General features: G+C 35.0%; 1 protein-coding gene across 1 annotated transcript in view; it reads left to right on the top strand.

The window, feature by feature from the left end:
• Positions 1-18021, top strand: part of LOC123537426 (uncharacterized) — a 28808-nt gene that overhangs the window by 6549 nt on the left and 4238 nt on the right. The window contains exons 2-12 of the mRNA XM_053527978.1: positions 209-361; positions 1190-1337; positions 2914-3180; positions 3478-3644; positions 5032-5245; positions 5664-5866; positions 8866-9073; positions 10272-10472; positions 11146-11209; positions 17364-17536; positions 17810-17962. Coding sequence (XP_053383953.1) covers positions 227-361; positions 1190-1337; positions 2914-3180; positions 3478-3644; positions 5032-5245; positions 5664-5866; positions 8866-9073; positions 10272-10472; positions 11146-11209; positions 17364-17536; positions 17810-17962 — 1933 coding nt within the window. The 5' untranslated portion in view covers positions 209-226. The remainder of the gene's footprint in view (positions 1-208; positions 362-1189; positions 1338-2913; positions 3181-3477; positions 3645-5031; positions 5246-5663; positions 5867-8865; positions 9074-10271; positions 10473-11145; positions 11210-17363; positions 17537-17809; positions 17963-18021) is intronic.

Genomic DNA, 18021 nt, shown 5'->3' with positions numbered 1-18021 from the left:
CGCATGTATGTGTTAAAGATCGATACTTGATAGGACCACAGATAAGTTTGATTGACAGATGGCGACTGATCAGTTCTAATAAATACACATACAAACAACAATAATTTCAAATGTTTCCATAATTTCGTAAACGCCATCGTAGGAGATAATAGAGGAACAAATAAAAGATGTTGAATTTGATCTTAAATTCTTTCGTTATTTATTCCAGGTTAATTTGTTGCTTCCCATGCTGGTCGAAGGTGTTATCATACAGGGATGGTTACATAACGATGGGAATTTAAAGTTCATAAGTAGCTTTAAAGTACTGTATGGCTTTAACTATGATAATATGGCTTATTACAGTGACAGTTTTGGACCAAAGGTAGGTTAATTTGACTTAAGGAAGTTCGAAATAAGATGATAATGCAATGCAATTCGTCTGCTGTGTGCTCGAAAAATATAGAAAATAGTAAAATGAGATTCGATTTGCTAAGTTTTCTTTACCTTAACATATGTTGGCGTTGAATCACGCTCACAAAAATATGGGGCTCGAATTTGCCCAGAAAAATCTGCGAAAAAAAGGCGACTACATTGTTTCCTACCCGGGAAATTCTGCGAAAATATAAATTCATCTAAAGTGTAACGTGCAATACCAAAGAACATTAACTGAAACTGAAAAATAAAGGCGGGTTCAGTAAATCTTACCAACGAAAATTTGCGGAATGAAAAACAGGCGGCTACAGCATAACGTACCCACAAAACTCCGAGGAATGAAAAAGGCAACTACAGGACATCTTACCCATAAAAATCCACGGAAAGAAAAGGCAACAAAGGTGTATATAACCGACGAACATGTACAATTCCTATGCAATGCTGCAGCCCACAATGTGACATTAGTTTTCAAAACCGACGATAATCCGCGGTTAGAACTGACGACGAAATTTCACCATGCTCAAAAGACTCTGACTGAATATTTTCCATGCCCCTAACAGTTCGCGGCTACAATTGTCTACTAGAGATTTTAATCTATATTAAAAGGCGACTACTTGCACCACGTCCATTAAAGTCATGCTAGAATATTGATTTTTTAATAAAAATGTATTTGAAGCATATCTATTTATTTGCAACATGTAAATGATTAACGTTAGTTTTGAAAACTGCGTCAGTGAATTTTGTATACATGTCTAACGTTTACATGTGATTTTTTCAGGTTTTCTACATATCTAATGAAGCAGAATATAATTTTACTCAGACGTTTTGGTTTTCAAAGCCATTTCTGACAGGGATAGTTGGACTTGAGATTCCAAGCGAAGAAAACTCTTGCCTTAAAGCCGAGTTTATTGTATGTAAACGGAATGGTAATCTACCAATAAAACATCTTTATTTGAAATATGCATGATGTAATTCTTCCTCATGTGGACATGTTCAGCTATACTCCTATTTTAGTTATGAATTAAGGCAATGGAGCCGTAATAGTGTACCCCCTTTTGAAGAGTATTCATTTCCTACCACAAACCTACATTGACTAATTTTTCAGGAGGGCGTAAGTTCAAGCCGCACTAGGACCAAACATTTTTTATTTATATTTCTTTTTTCTAGTTGGTTCAACTGTTTTTTCAAGACTTATTATTGATCTATTGTACAAAAGCTGAAATTTTACATTTGCTAAACCCTTTCTTGCTGTTTAAAGTGAATTTTACCTCTGATACAGAATGGTGCAAGGTTAGAAAATACATGCGTCAAAAGTTCTTTATTTTGCCATCACTCTTTGGTTTACAGATTGTGGAAGAAATGTAGATAGGTTTTACTTCTGTCCTATAGTTATTTTTAATGTACAGAGCAAAGTATTAAATAGTCTCAAAGGACTCGGCCATAATATTTCAGTATTGGAGAGCTAAATTTCTGTCCAATTAATTCCTTTTACTTGAGGCTCCCTAGAAAAAAAGTGTTCTTGACAGTTAGCAGGTGTTGAACTTTTCACAGACTTTATTGTTTGATTATTTCGTTAGTTAGAAGGCAAGCCGTTCCATATGACAATCTAGTTTGTCATCCTAACTTCCTGTCCTTACTTCTGAATTGGACATTAAAAAGGTGTCCAAGACACACATTGCAAGTGCCTTCGATGCTTAACCCGTTTACGGATATGAGCCGTGCCATGAGAAAACCAACATAGTGGGTTTGCGACCAGCATGGATCCAGACCAGCCTGCGCATCTGCGCAGTCTGGTCAGGCTCCATGCTGTTCGCTTTTAAAGCCTATTGGAATTGGAGAAACTGTTAGCGAACAGCATGGAGCCTGACCAGACTGCGCGGATGCGCAGGCTGGTCTGGATCCATGCTGGTCGCAAAGCCACTATGTTGGTTTTATCATGGCACGGCTCATATTATCTTCTACTTAGCAGATGATAGGGACAGGTTGTAACAAAAATTTCAGAGAACAATTTTACTTACAAGATGTTTCAAATACATTTAAAACACAAGCTACTTTCACTTGTATAATTATTCTTTATTATACATTATAATATGTTATTATATTATATATTATATTATATTATGGCCCGCCCGCTAAGCTCAATAGGGAGAGCGCAGATTTACGGATCGCAGGATTGTGAGTTCGATCCCCTGGTTCTCTGTGACTCGTCACAATTTGACAAAGACATGGTGCCTGAAATCATTCGTCCTCCACCTCTGATTCATGGAGGAAGGGAGTTGACAGTTGCTTGCGGAGATCAGATTTGTATTGGTATAGGATCGAAGAACACTGGCAAGGTTAATTGCTCGCCGTTATACAACTGAAATACTATTGAAAAGCGGCGTTATACCCACAACAAACAAACAAACAGATTATGTTAGCGCAAGATGCTTTGGTATAAAATGTAGTTAGAAAGAGGTCAGTTCTATACATTGTTACTAATAAGAGCTATATTTTTTTCAGTGGAACGTAACTGTGCAAGTGCCCCTAAAATTGGATGGCAATCCCTCACAGAAAGGTCTATACCAGGCGTTAAATTTCAAACAGGACGACGGACATCTTCTTACAGTGCTTGTTTACAGAAGTGTAAAAGGACATCACTTTGCAATGCGTTTCAATATAACAATTCATCCAGAGCGTGCAGACTTTCAATAGATCAACCTTTGCCTCCATCATATTCATTTAGGATAACGAGAAATCTATCTTTTACGTACAAATTATGCGTTGAGGGTAAGTTCTTACTGAATACATTTGTATTTTGTATCATTCTGTCACAAAACTGAAATGTGCAGTGGTACTACATGTATTTTATTTTATCAACAATTCGAATACTGTATATATTTGTTATGTGAAGGTAGATGCAGATCAGTTTGTATATATTTAAGGTACAGAAACTGTTGATATGTTATACAGTAGTAAAAAACGCCTACGGCGTGTTTTATTTACAATAGATAACATGGTTGCATGCATGCTTAAATTTTCTTCTTTATGACTGATCACTGTTGTTGTATGTACTTCTTATTTCAGAAGTTACTTTTCCTCAAAACATTTCATCAGAGACAATTATAACGTCACCAAACTACCCACATTACTATGGAGATCATATTGAATATATATGGAACGTACGTGTGACTGATGCAGTCGCCCTCAATATTGACGTTCTTGACGTCTTCATGCCAACCGTAGATAACGATGTGAGTAACATAAATACATGTGTGTTTTGATATCAAAAAGTAACGTTATTCGTGGTATTATCGGACACTGGGATATCTATATGGGGCAAGCCAATTAACGTAGTGTTTAGTAGCTACGATGCTTAGATTAATATATAAGACAACGGTCGAGTACTTCAGAATCTATAAGTTTTTTCCGCCTGTTTAAAAAGTAAAACAAAAGCTGTGCCAAAACTATTGTACAATTTACTTTAAAGAACCGTAAATGCATAATTAGCTTCGAGTTCTAAATAATTTGTTTGTTTTTTTTTTTGTTTTTTTTAACACCGTTTTTCAACAGTATTTCAGTCATGTAACGGCGGGCAGTTAACCTAACCAGTGTTCCTGGATTCTGTACCTGTACAAACCTGTTCTCCGCAAGTAACTGCCAACTTCCCCACATGAATTATCAGAGGTGGAGGACGAATGATTTCAGACACCATGTCTTTTATGAAATCGTCACGGAGAACATACGCCCCGCCCGAGGATCGAACTCGCGACCCCGCGATCCGTAGACCAACGCTCTCCCTACTGAGCTAAGCGGGCGGGTTCTAAAATTAATAAAACTCCAAGTAGATATTTATTAAAATCTCAAAAATCTAATTTAAATCAGTTAATTAAATTTCATTTAGATTTTAGAAATCTAATTTAAATCGATGAAACAAAATATGACGATGTACTTGAGAAGTTTGTGCTGTGTAACGGAAATCTGAATATTCTCCGACGATAAATGCATTGCTTGATTACTGAAAGATGTTCTAAGATGGGATATTATCTGACCAGATGTCCACATATCCGGATCTGGATGCTAAGACCATTATGCAACAGTTTCTGTCCACGTGATCTTGGTTGAAAAGTAGATACTTGATTGCTGATATATCAAATAACAGATAAAGAATAATAGACGCAAACATTCTGGTAACACAAGATGATAATTATATTAAAGAGATATATACTATCGAATATTAAGTCATGGTGATGAAGTGTAATAACGCTTGCTTGAAAAAATAGAATTGAGCCGTGCCATGAGAAAACCAACATAGTGGGTATGCGACCAGCATGGATCCAGACCAGCCTGCGCATCCGCGCAGTCTGGTCAGGCTCCATACTGTTCGCTTTTAAAGCCTATTGGAATTGAAGAAACTATTAGCGAACAGCATGGATCCTGACCAGACTGCGCGGATGCGCAGGCTGGTCTGGATCCATGCTGGTCGCATACCCACTATGTTGGTTTTGTCATGGCACGGCTCAGATGTTGGTTACATATTGATGTTATACCACTTGGTATGTAAATTTTTATTTACCTTCATTTCGATCCAACTGACAATTGTGCTGAAATATACTAATTGGCTTTTTTGTTTTATTGCAGAAAAGTGGATTACTGTGCTACGATAGATTAGACTTTGGTCAGAATGAAAAGCATGCCAACAGAGTAGAAATAGCATCAAAACAGGATCAGCACTATCATCGCCAGAGCAGAATTATTTCGGAGAAAGGGAATCAGTTGTTCATTCGAATTAAGTCTTGTTATGCAAATCGAGCGATGCCTTTCAGAGGTTTTGCAATCAAAATTACCAAATCCGGTACTGTAGTATTACTCAATGTTGTCGATTTCTTTATCTTAAGCATTTACATTACTCATCCTACTGCTTAGTGTAGAGTTCACTTATTGATTTTGAAAAGAAGTATAAAAAAATTCAAGTTTCTGTTTTAAACAGTACTTATATTAAACAGAAGCGAAATTTAGACTTTTTCGCCAATCAACAATCACACTCTTCAATAAAGCAAACACCTACTAGACAATTATTAAAAGCGATTTTTTCATAAATAAATGCTATCATATCGCATTTGAGTATGCGACTTCGCTATAATGTCAGTTTGAGAGTTCCATGGCTGTTTTATTCATAGAACTTTATTTTAGAACAAAAATACACAGATACATTTAAACATAAATAAGTCCAAATATGTTTTTTATGGAATTTGTTGTGTTTTTATTTTCAGATTGTCCTGCTTGTAAACGCAAACAGGACTGTAATTATCCCTGCGGCTACATCCAAAGTCACTATTTCCCTACTGGAATGTATCAGAAATCCTCATCTGCAGTCATATTTAAAGCATATACAATTCGGGGCAATAATTACGAATACGTGAAGATACATATAATCTACCTTGATGTCCCCGAAAAACGTACAGTCTTCCTTTCGGTTCGTTTGTCTTGTCTTTACGCTTTTCTTATATGCTTTTCTTCTGATATTTCAAAATGCTGCTTAGTTACTCGAGAAAACAACTTCACATATAACCTTTTTTTAAACATACCTGTTTATTTTAGGTAACGTTTTTTCAATAAGTTTCATCCTATAGTTTATAATTCTAAGGATGTTTAACTGATGTATTTGAACATACAGAAATGAAAATATTGCTTTTATTATAGAGCTGTCAGTATGAAATACTTAGATTCTAATAAATAATTTATTTTTGGCACTTGTTACTTTACTGGCACTCAAAGTTTTGTTCTTTACGTTAAAACAGAGTCAAAGCAAAACAGCAAGATAGTTTAGACTTTTAAGTTATAGCACATTTTAGTATGTGGCCCAATTAAGAATGGCTTCATTAACTATCACATTAGCAATATTAATGGGCCGTGGGGCGGCTATAAAATGTCTCCCCATACTTGGATTCTGTGTTGTTATATTTTCTGGTCCTTTGGAATCATGGAGTCAATTCAACATAATATGTATTATAGAGTTCCGCTTAAGCCGGTGCTAGGGGGCGTGACGGGTTTTGCACATTTCATTACCTCTTATGAACAGACTCAGTCAAACCGAGTCTGCTATTATTCTTAGTGGTTGCATTCTTTGCTTCCACCGGATCTTGTTACAGATTTTATTAGTCCCCTACTGGTTGAAAACCAGTTTCGGGGACTATAGGAATGCACTTTTCTGTCATTCCGTCCGTCTGTCCGTCCGTCCGTCCGCAATTTCGTGTCCGGTCCATAACTGTGTCATCCATGAAGGGATTTTAATATTACTTGGTACAAATGTTCTCCATGATGAGACGACGTGTCATGCGCAAAACACGGACCCCTAGCTCAAAGGTCAAGGTCACAATTGGAGGTCAAAGGTCAACAGGGCTTTTTTCCTGTCCGGTCCATAACTCTCCCATCCATGAAGGGATTTTAATATTACTTGGCACAAATGTTCCCCATGATGAGACAACATGTCATGCGCAAAACCAAGACCGCTAGCTTTAAGGGCAAGGTCACAATTAGAGTTCAAAAGTCAACAGGGCCTTTTTCCTGTCCGGTCCACAACTTTCAGACCCCTAGCTCTAAGGTCAAGGTCACACTTAGCAGTCAAATGCTAACATAGCATGAACAGGGTCTGTTTCGTGTCCGGTCCATAACTCTGACATTCATTAAGGGATTTTAATATTACTTGGCACAAGTGTTTCCCATGATGAGACGACGTGTCATGCGCAAATCCCGGACCCTTATATCAAAGGACAAGATCACAATTTGAGGTCAAAGGTCAAGAAGGGTTTTTCCTGTCCGATCCAGAACTCTGTCATCCATCAAGGGATTACAATATTACTTGGTATAAATGTTCCCCATGATGAGATGACGTGTCATGCGCAACACCCATTACCCTAGCTTAAAGGTCAAGGTCAAACTTTGAGATCAAAGGTCAATAGGATTTTTTCCTATCCAGTCTATAACTTTGTCATGCAAAACAGGATTCAGTTATCAGTTGGCACAAATATTCCCCTGGATGAGACAACATGTCATGTGCAAAACCCAGGCCCAAGGTCTAATGTCAAGGTCACACTTAGAGACCAAAGGTCAGACACAAGAATGACTTTATCTGGAGCATTTCTTCTTCATGCATGGAGGGATTTTGATGTAACTTGGCACAAATGTTCACCAACATAAAACGGATTGTCAAGTGCAAGAACCAGGTCCCTAGGTCTAAGGTCAAGGTCATATTTAGAGGTAAAAGGTCAAATTCAAGAATGACTTTGTCCGGAGCATTTCTTCTTCATGCATTGAGGGATTTTTATGTAACAAGGACCAAATGTTCACCACCATGAGGCACTCTTGTTTTTAGAATTACGTCTCTTTGTTTTTACTATAAATAGATTTTATTGTAACTTTTTTATTACTGGCCATAGAGAAAAATTGAGACCACTTTCCTGTGATACAACATACATGTTACATCCAATTTATAGGTATATTTTGACCTATCTCTACATGGTAAAGAGTTTCTTGTGGACTTACATTATATAGATTTTTTTTTGTTTTAAGATTAAGTACTATACGGCCAAACAATTCAATATGAAAATAACTGTGGGTTTTTATATATGCACATTTCAATTCAAGTGTGTTGTTATAACATATTGTATATATAGTACAATATTGTTTATACATCATTGACAGATATCAATTTATTATGTTATACTGCAGTAGAGAAAATTAGGTGCCTTCCAGTAGGGGACTTTGTATTGCCGGGCAATAATTCTTTCACTTGTTATATTTGGATTCCAGTTGACATTGCGCCCAGTTACACTGTCATAAACAAAAACTAAACCGTCAATAAATTGTTGTACTTGATTCTACGTAGCAGGTGACATACAAGAGATATACTACTTGCGAGTTTGTCAACACCGACTTATACCACATCTTTATTTCATACTATAGGGATTGGAGTCATGTTTCTCTGTTCAACTATATTTTAAAAAAAGCACAAGTTTTAGACAATGAAACTAAAATTACAAACTTCAGGTATATACTACATTTTTATATGTATGTAGTTAGGAGCACAACAGTTAACAATCTGAAAGAATATTTAAAAGATCCTTTTCTGAAAATGTTAGGTTGAACTAATGAGCCTTGTTTAAATATTTGGAGGGAAAATGAGACAACTCAGAGAAAACTTCTTTATTTTTATCGAGGCACAGAGAAAGCATACATAATAACTGCATATAGATTTGAGCAGAGCTTTTATTGGTTTAAAAAAAGGAAAAAGAACAAGAATCAAGAAAACCCCTAGGGAAATTGTGGCATTTTCTATGAGGTCACTTACAATCAATAGACTATATGTTTAAGAATAATACAACCATACTACAGAGTTTTCACTTACAAATTCAATTTCTATAATCAGGTTGTTAATTTTGTGTAAAGAGGGTAAAGCTCTTTATATTTTTGTAGTTTGCAGATATTTCTCCAGAAGGGACTTCAATCACAACAAATATAGATGGGATATCCATGCCGTACCCAATCTTTTATTCGCAAAACAACTTCCTACATGTTAGTTGTCCTTATAGTGTGAGCACAGAAAACAATGGGTATCAACTCCGCTACAGCTTAATGAAGATGCGTAATTGGAAAGAGTCTGTCTATCATATGAATACGTCAAGTAAATTACTTTACTATTTACTCGTAAAAATTCGAAAATTTGTAAATCTTATATTTGACAAATAAATGAATACATGAAATTGCAGAAATAAGAAATGTATAATTTATAGAAAAAAGATATTAGCAAATCGGATTTCTACCTTGTGCAATACACATTAGATAGAAATCCGACTTGCTAATCGCTTTCAGTCTGCCCTACTTTCGTCAAAATGCATGACCTTGTATATAAATAGTTCTTCCTTAATAAAAGTGAAGTGTATGCTTAAGTAAAATAAAATTGCTTTGACATGATTAAAAGGATTTTAAAGTCGTTTTTTTTAATTTTTTTTTTGCTAAAATAGAAACAGGAATTCTTACATTATCAGTTTTGCTCGAAATTCGTTTAGGTAGTCTTTAGATGCAAATAAACAAAAATGAAAAATAAAACCGACATATGTTATTGAGAGCAATTCCAAAAGGCAGCTTCGTTGTATTTTGACCATTCCAGTATTTTCCCTAAATGTGTTCCATAACCTCATTTTCCCCAACTATGTTTGTTTTAGCTTGTTCATATTGTAATAATTTCATATCACAATTAACATAATACCACTGGATGATGGTTTGAAGGATACTGCGCCCTTTTATCTTTGCTTCTTTTGTTTGATGATTCCTTTGTTTAATGCTTAGCCTAGTGGATATAAATCCAAAGGTAATGTAAATTTCATGTGTTGTGTGTACAAATGTTCTATTATCTGGAAGATTAGAAGTTTAGATTTTTTGTTAGTAATTTCTAGTTTACATTCAAAAGAGGTGAAATATTATAAGCCGTCTACGAAATCCTATTTTCAGATGCTTCGGTATATATATCGCTATTTAGTTCACGAGTAAGACTTTCTGCAAGTAAACCTGTTTAAAGATTCCAATTATAGTATTCCAAGAAATTGCTTAGCTGTGATATTTCTTCACTTTTCTTTTCCTATTCATCTTTTTGTATGTTTACCTAGTCTCTCTCTGTGCATTTATATTAACACGTTCCATTACTTGCATATAGTCTAGTTGACCGCCGGTTAAGGTTAAGTCTTTTCACATATTAATTAAAGGGGTTGCGGTCTTGGAACGCAGCCTTAATTTTTAGATTATTTGTACTTGCTTTTTAAACAACATGGGTATAAAGGACATGTCATTGATATTTTAAATTCAAAATTAAACTGATACTTCAGAATGCGAACCTGGCTGGATGTTTTTTAAAGGAAGCTGCTATACTCTCACACAGTTTTCGGAGAGAACATATTTGGAGGCCCGGAGATCATGCAAAAGTAATGGCGCAGACCTTGCAATAATTACCAGCATAGAAGAGTCAAATGCTATCAATTTTTATCTTCTATCGCACAGGAACTTTGTATCGCCGGATATAGTATTTGGTGAGATATATTTATAAATTGGTAAAATGTGTCTTTGCAGATTCAGTTAACTTGGTATTTTTGTTGCCTATCTTAAATTTCAGTTGCTTTTTCATTTATAGTCACAATAACTATGCATTTATAGTGTTTATGTGTCCTTATTTGAAAAGCCGTGTCAAATTCTTGCTGCTAGAATATGCTTCCATTTGATTTTGTATATTATTATTATTATACCAGATTTATATAGCGCCCTTTTCATGATCAGTTTCACGTTCAAAGGTGCTTTACATAGTTCAAATACAGCCACACAGGGCGCATAATTCATCCTCTACTAGTACAGACACAGAGCGATCTGACCAGAGAGACAGAGAGACAAAGCCCCAACGACAGAGAGATCTGAAATCAGATACAAGCTTGTCCGGCTAACTTAGCGTAGCTCGTTGCGAATAGACAGCCTGGTTCTTTAACGTGCCCAGTGTATATCATTGATACACGCAAGGATTTGAGACAAGAAAATAAAGACGATATACATAAAATTATATATCAAAGATTTTACAGTTACTTAAACTTTCCGAATTTGCTTTATGTCGTGCGGTTAAAGTATTTCGGACTAAGCCCTCGTGTACCAAAGTTATTATGCCGCTATATTTGTCAAAGCAAGCTTCTGTATATAGTATTTCTTAAATTATACAAGGTTTGGGAGTCAAAGACAACAAATACAAATGGATTGATGGCTCAAGAGCAATCTTCCAAAACTGGTAAGTGTTTTTGCATAACTACGAAGTTTTTGTAGGTTTATAGTTCAAACATTCATTCTATCCAATGAAAAGCGAGGGATTTTAAGGTGGTTCGCGGGGTTCCTACGAAAATTTCGAAGTATGAGATATAAGACTGATAGTAAGTCTGTATGTACTAACATATCCTGTCTTTCATTTTGAGAAAAAAGAAAATCGTTCCGAGTCCATATTTCCTTTGAAGAGTGCCACCTAGCGGCATATGTATATTTCAAGGGAAAACGCCGTTTTTCTGTAATAATCGCATTAAAATTAATGTTAATTTATTTTTTTTAACTCAGGAATATAGCTAATTTCAATGTTTTTGTTTACATGGTGCATTTTGTAAATAATTTCATTTAGAAAATGCTTAAATAAAGAGATATGCGTAGTAGGGGTGGGGAAAAATGGCGAAAATATTCAGCGTGTTTCATGGCCGTTTAGCTGAAATAAAATAAAATGGAACGGTCAAAATTATTGATTTTCAAATATATTCTTCTTTAATCATTTCTGAACAAGAAAATAAAATAAAAATAGGGGGTCTTCACGGCAGATTTTTTATAAATTTACTTTTTATTTGTTTTGGTAATGTAAATATTGTGACGTTGATACGTCATTTATGGTGTTAACGTCACACAAACGTTTTGTTCATTATGTCCTTTAAAGATACATTTTTGTATATACAAGATGATGAAAGTACACAGAAATGAAATATTTTTACTAAATAGATTCACATTATTTACAGTGTTAAGTAATTTACAATCTAAGTATATCATCTAGAAATATACTTCTGAATACTGGCGTCGTAATTAGCATTGCGTGCAACCAGTACGCAGCTGCTAGATTGTTTTATCCATTTTTGAAACAATTTTAGAGCTAATTTAATGCATTAAGGCTTCACTGTAATCAATTCAAGGTACATTTTTAAGCCTTGGATCTCCAACACAATGAACACAGTAATTCATTAACTTAGGAATATAACCTGCGTAGAATAGTAAACATAAACCAAAAACAACATTTATTTTATAATGAAATAAACTAATATTCTAGACAAGCGATTTTCATGCCAGTTTGTTCCGTTGAAGCAAACTATAACTAAAATATAAGCACAACATACATCGTCGGAGGGAGGGCGGGAACAGACTTTTTGCTGCCAATCATAAACCTCGAGTGGGGAGAACAATGTCAGTTCACACTTATATACGCCGAAATATTTCACGAAATTCACGTGACAAAGAGCGCCCAAATATACTAGCATAAACTTCAGACCAAACTAGTACTGGGATAAACTACCAAGAAAAGTAATTTTGAAACGCGAATAACTTTATTTTGATGCTTGCATATCGTAGCTTCTGTTCACTTTGCGCTCAATGTCACGGACATTCTTTATATGCGATGTTGCTCATTGCAGTCTGTCATAGCTGGAGCGGTCTTCTGCGCATGTCCTGAACTGATTATCAATCGAAGCGCACGGCAAAAATACGCAAATTATTGTACGACAGCATGCATTTAATGTATAATATGTATAATATACTGACAAAAGGTTAGTGTTAGTATTACAATGGTCACAAAATATTTACATTAAAGATAATTTTCATTCAAATTGCTTGAATCCGGTATATTCCGAGGTCTGTAATTTATAAAGGCGTTCCAGGTCTGCAGTGAGTAGCAGTCTTGAAATGTCCGAATTTATTCGCATCTGCGTCAAAATGCACTTTTACACTAAATACCAGTCAAATATTTTGTTTTCAGCATTCTGGCGAAAACATTTCAAAGTACATGTAAATGGTGGTTTTATTTATTTCTTAGTTTTATCCGTCTTTTAAAATGTTTGAAACACCAAAAGAAATGCACGAGATGAAATCATAGTGGTTACTTTCTTGATATTACATTCACCACTGGAATACAATACTTCGATTTTGAATAAAACCTTCATCAAATAAGAATGATCCCAATTTGAAGCCAAAATTCTATAATCGAAACTTTTTGTATGTACAACAGTGAACCATGCCGAAAGTGCATTTCCTTGAAAACAACTGACAGAAACAGCGGGTTTGAACAATGAACGCATGCCTCTAAACCTTTCGCAAGAGCAGCCTCAGTTAAACCACCCTTCTTCCATCTTTCCATCATAAAATATCGTCTGCGTCGACTGTATCTGTTTTATATTATTTTCTGAATGTTTTGAAGCGAAACGAGTTAAGAGTTTTATTTTTGTTCTGTCATTTCGAAGCAAGTTTTCCCTCAACACGGTTTGCATTGTGCATTCACGTTGACGTTATAAGTTTAATGCACTAAGCAGCACCAAAATGAGCTTTATTCAAGTAACGGTTTCAAGTTCACAGACTGAAGTACATTTTTACCGTAAGAGGCATTATCTCATTTATCCATCATCTGCTTAAGATTCCATGATTTTATTTATTGAAAATATTCAATATAGGTTTAAAAAGCAATAAATATAATACACAATTAGAATTATAATGAAAATCAAAACCTCTAAATAAAGTTACATATCATAACAAAAAAAGAAACATATTGATGTTTTAGCCACCCTTCAAAATGTTCCTTTTCGTTAAAAAATGTATTTCATTTTTGTCTGGAAAACAGTTTCACCACATTTCATATCTTGTATCTTCGTTGTTAGCTAGTCACTTGAAATATTGAAAAACGATAAGGAATGTCGTTCAGTTTCGAACTTAAACATTTCATACAAAAGGTAAAATGAGCCGCGCCATGAGAAAACCAACATAATGGTTTTGCATCCGCGCAGTCTGGATTCCATGCTGTTTGCTAACAGTTTCTCTAATTGCAATAGGCTTTGAAAGCGGATGCGCAGTCTCGTCTGGATCCATGCTGGTCGCAAAGCCATTATGTTGATTTTCACATGGCGCGGCTCAATGTAAATTTGCAAATCACTCTTTTGTTTCTATTTTCTTGTCGGGGAATAATTAAAGAAACCTATGTTTGAAAATAAAGAATTTTGACAGCTCCGTTTTAATTCAAAGCGGATAAACTGATAAAATTTTTTCTACACTCCCACCCCCGTCCCCCAACACTTTACTAACCCTTACATACGGAGCCAGATACGCGAGTTATGTAAGATTTAACATTTTCATAAAAAAAATCACCCACTTATACCATATTTAGGAGTTATAGTACATGTTTTAGCGCGAAATATTCACATTTTGTGCCAAACTTGGTGAACATGAACATGTTAAAAAATTTCAACGAAACTGTGGGCATGTCGCTTTAACTGATATGTATAAATAGCGACTGCAAAATACGCAACAATGTACATCATGTGAATATATTCAAATAAAAAAGATTCTAAAGATGTTTGTGAACTCTAAAGGTCCTGTTTATATCAATGAAAGACATAATGAAATCCACGTTAGCGCGACGTTAACGCCGTCATTGTGTATCAACGTCACAAAATTTACATTACCAAAACAAATAAAAAGTAAATTTGCAAAAAAAATCTGCCGTGAAGACCCCCTATTTTAATTTTATTTTCTTGTTTAGAAATGATTAAAGAAGAATATATTTGAAAATCAAGAACTTTGACCGTTCCATTTTATTTTATTTCAGCGAAACGGCCATGAAATACATTGAATATTTTCGCTATTTTTCACCACCCCTACTACGAATATCTCTTTATCTAAGCATTTTCCAAATGAAATAATTTACAAAACGCAACATGTAAACAATAACATTGAATTTAGCTATATTCCTGAGTTAAAAAAAAAATGTAATAACATTAATTTTAATGCGATTATTGCAGTAAAACGGCGATTTCCCTTGAAAAATACATATGCCGCCAGGTGGCGCTCTTCAAAGGAAATGTGGACTCGGAACGATTTCCTTTTTCTCCAAATGAAAGATAAGATATGTTAGTACATACAGACCTAATATCAGTCTTATATCTCATACTTCGAAATTTTCGTAGGAACCCCGCGAACCACCTTAAATAAGAAGAACAGTTTATAATATATATTTTTATATCAAGGCATTAACGTAGACATCCGTAGTCGGATGTTTCGAAACAGTTGTCCCTCGCCGCTGCCTGTTTTATTCTTCACATGGATGTAGAGTTCTTCATGCAAAAAAAGACATTTAGCTGGCTTCTAGAAGATTTTTGGTTCTACCAAGGTGCCCACCCACGGCTGAAACAATGCCCAGAGAAGCACATCGAGTCTCCATTCATCTGGAAAAAATGAATAAATCGCCATAAGACTAAAAATAGTGTCGATATAACTCTTCGTTCAACAATTCACAAAAGCAAATGATTTTCTGTATTGTTAAATTTGTTCTACAATTCAAAGTAATGCGTTTGCATTTTCATACACTTTGATCTACTAACAGAAGGGCTTAAATGTGAAAACTTGGCGTAAAGTAATTATTTTGTTTAGTAAAATGAGAGGGAAAAAAAGATTATACATTGGCTCCTTTTCGTGGCATGGAACCCATTTTACAATTTAACATTTTATCTGTGAAGCGTCTCTGGTGTTGCTCAAATGGCAATGATATCTAAACAAATGTAGCTTTCTGAAAGGCTGGAATTTTCCTGCAAAGGTACATTTACAGAGGAACGTTTCAACGGTTTACCAACATCATATAACAAAATCTATCTAATTATCTGGCTGAACGCAAAATTTGCATTAATCGTGCACGCTGACGATGTCCAGTTTCAAGGTATAATAGTATAGTGATTCGACCTTTCACCAAAAGCACATGACTCGATGCGGATAATCGAATCGTCAGTCTCCGTAATGGTTATTTTTAGTCCACAAGTTTATTTTAGTACAAATGGCTGTACTATTGCGCTCTTTAATAGATTCCACCGATATTAAACGCATTGAATTTATATGATATGCACGTTGCTAGATATGTCTGCTAGGTTAAACATGACTGTGTGATTATACATAAAGATTACTTGATAAAGGAGGTAGAACTGTTTTTAAGTACTGCTTTGTTAGGCTTTTTGCATAAAGGAATAACTGATTTTTGAATCTATGTATTAGATTAAGATGTAATTCAACTTATATTAAGCTGCATCTTGTAGAGATCGTACAAGAGTTCTTCGAGTACTTCGAATTTTGCAAATAAAATGGTTTTTACAAGTGCACCGGTTACGAGTAAAATGTAAACAACGGATTCTGTCTTTGAATCATTAGAATGAATGAATGACAGTCGAACTTAGTCATAATACTGATTGACAGTGAATGCTAATAACTTCGTGTGTTGCAGAAAGGTAATTAGTTTGTACTTGTAATTTCCTATCAAATAAAATCCTCTCGAAACTTGTAAATTATTGCTTAAATTTGGACAAAGCTCGCTGTCTAGGCCGTTTGCCTGCTGCTAAAAGGACAAATATAAAAAATTCGGTGTAATTTATATTTCACTGGCACTACCAGTTAATAAGTTCATACTCTAAGAAATACGTCAGAGAAAATTGAGCACTATTGACCGATTAAAATGTTGGCAAAACTAGATTATATTTTTCCTTTACCCGCCGTTGCCGTTAGGTAACAAAGCCATTACGCCGATAATCGGGAGTACACGGAATATATTATTGTCACAAAATTGTTCCAGTTCAAGTAATACAGTCGGGAGGAGAATAAGGGTCCACTTAAACTACCTAGCTATAGCTACTGCTGTTATAGGGAAGTGGTAGAGTGTCTGCCTTGGGTTTGAGAGGTCCTAGGTTCGAGTCCCGGTCAGAACTTAAATATTTGCGTTCTGTTACAGCATGTATTTGCAGGTTATTAGACTGTTCCAGATGTTCTATATTTTATAAGTGAACAGTATCATGGATCATTATTAAGCAATCCATATCACTGCTGAATGTTAATAAATGAAATACACCCGAATAGAAAATATTCAATATATTATGTCCCTTTGATGTTTCTGCTCTCCATGTTCAAATGGTCATACCTATACGCTTCTGGTTAACATATTGTCAATATATCTATTTTTGCAAAAATATATGGACATTTACCTTCATTTCAAAGCTTTTTAACTTCATAGCTTGAAAAAAAATAAGTACTATTTCTACATCTTGCCCAAAGTAGCTAGAGGCTTTACTGGTGGCAATTTGCTGCTTTAGATAGGTCTGACTGAATATATATATAAACTGCAGGTTCATGGACTGGTCAAATGTTCACAATGCACGTCCTAGTTTGCCAATGGTAGATGCTTGTGCCGTTCTTCGATTAACATCTTCACAGAGCAGCTCAAACTGGATCGTACAGAGATGCCGTACAAATTATACAAATGCCATATGTGAGAAAAGACTTTATAAGGACATTTCCGGTATGTTGGTCTTAATGGATATCCGACTATTTAAGATCTAGAAGTTTCTTATGCATTTATTTTATGGTGTTCGTTTGTGCCCAACACAAATTTTCATTGTCAGAACTTGAGCTGTGAAGGCCTTCTAATATTTCAGCTTAATACTTATTTTAGTGGGAAATTAGGATTAAATGAAAATAAATAGATGCAGACAAAATTTTATGAATTTCGTAAGTGTATATATGTTTTATTGTCATTTATAGCTCATTTTTAGTTTAATTATATTCTATATAGCCAACCTAAAACCAGTAAGATATAATTTGAAACTGGCAAATAGAACCTTACGGAAGACAACTTTTAAATGCATCGATGGTAGCTTGATAGACTGGACTGGAAGATGCGATCAATTTAATGATTGTCCAGACAATTCTGACGAGTTCAGTTGCGGTGAGTAAATAGATAACTGCATAAATGCATGGATATTGAATTTATTATTGCTGCTATTG

The sequence above is a fragment of the Mercenaria mercenaria genome, chromosome 17 (assembly GCF_021730395.1).
Source record: "Mercenaria mercenaria strain notata chromosome 17, MADL_Memer_1, whole genome shotgun sequence".
Classification (NCBI taxonomy): Eukaryota; Metazoa; Mollusca; class Bivalvia; order Venerida; family Veneridae; genus Mercenaria; species Mercenaria mercenaria.
Note: the sequence above shows the minus strand (reverse complement) of the source record. Positions and strands in the feature narration are given on the sequence as shown.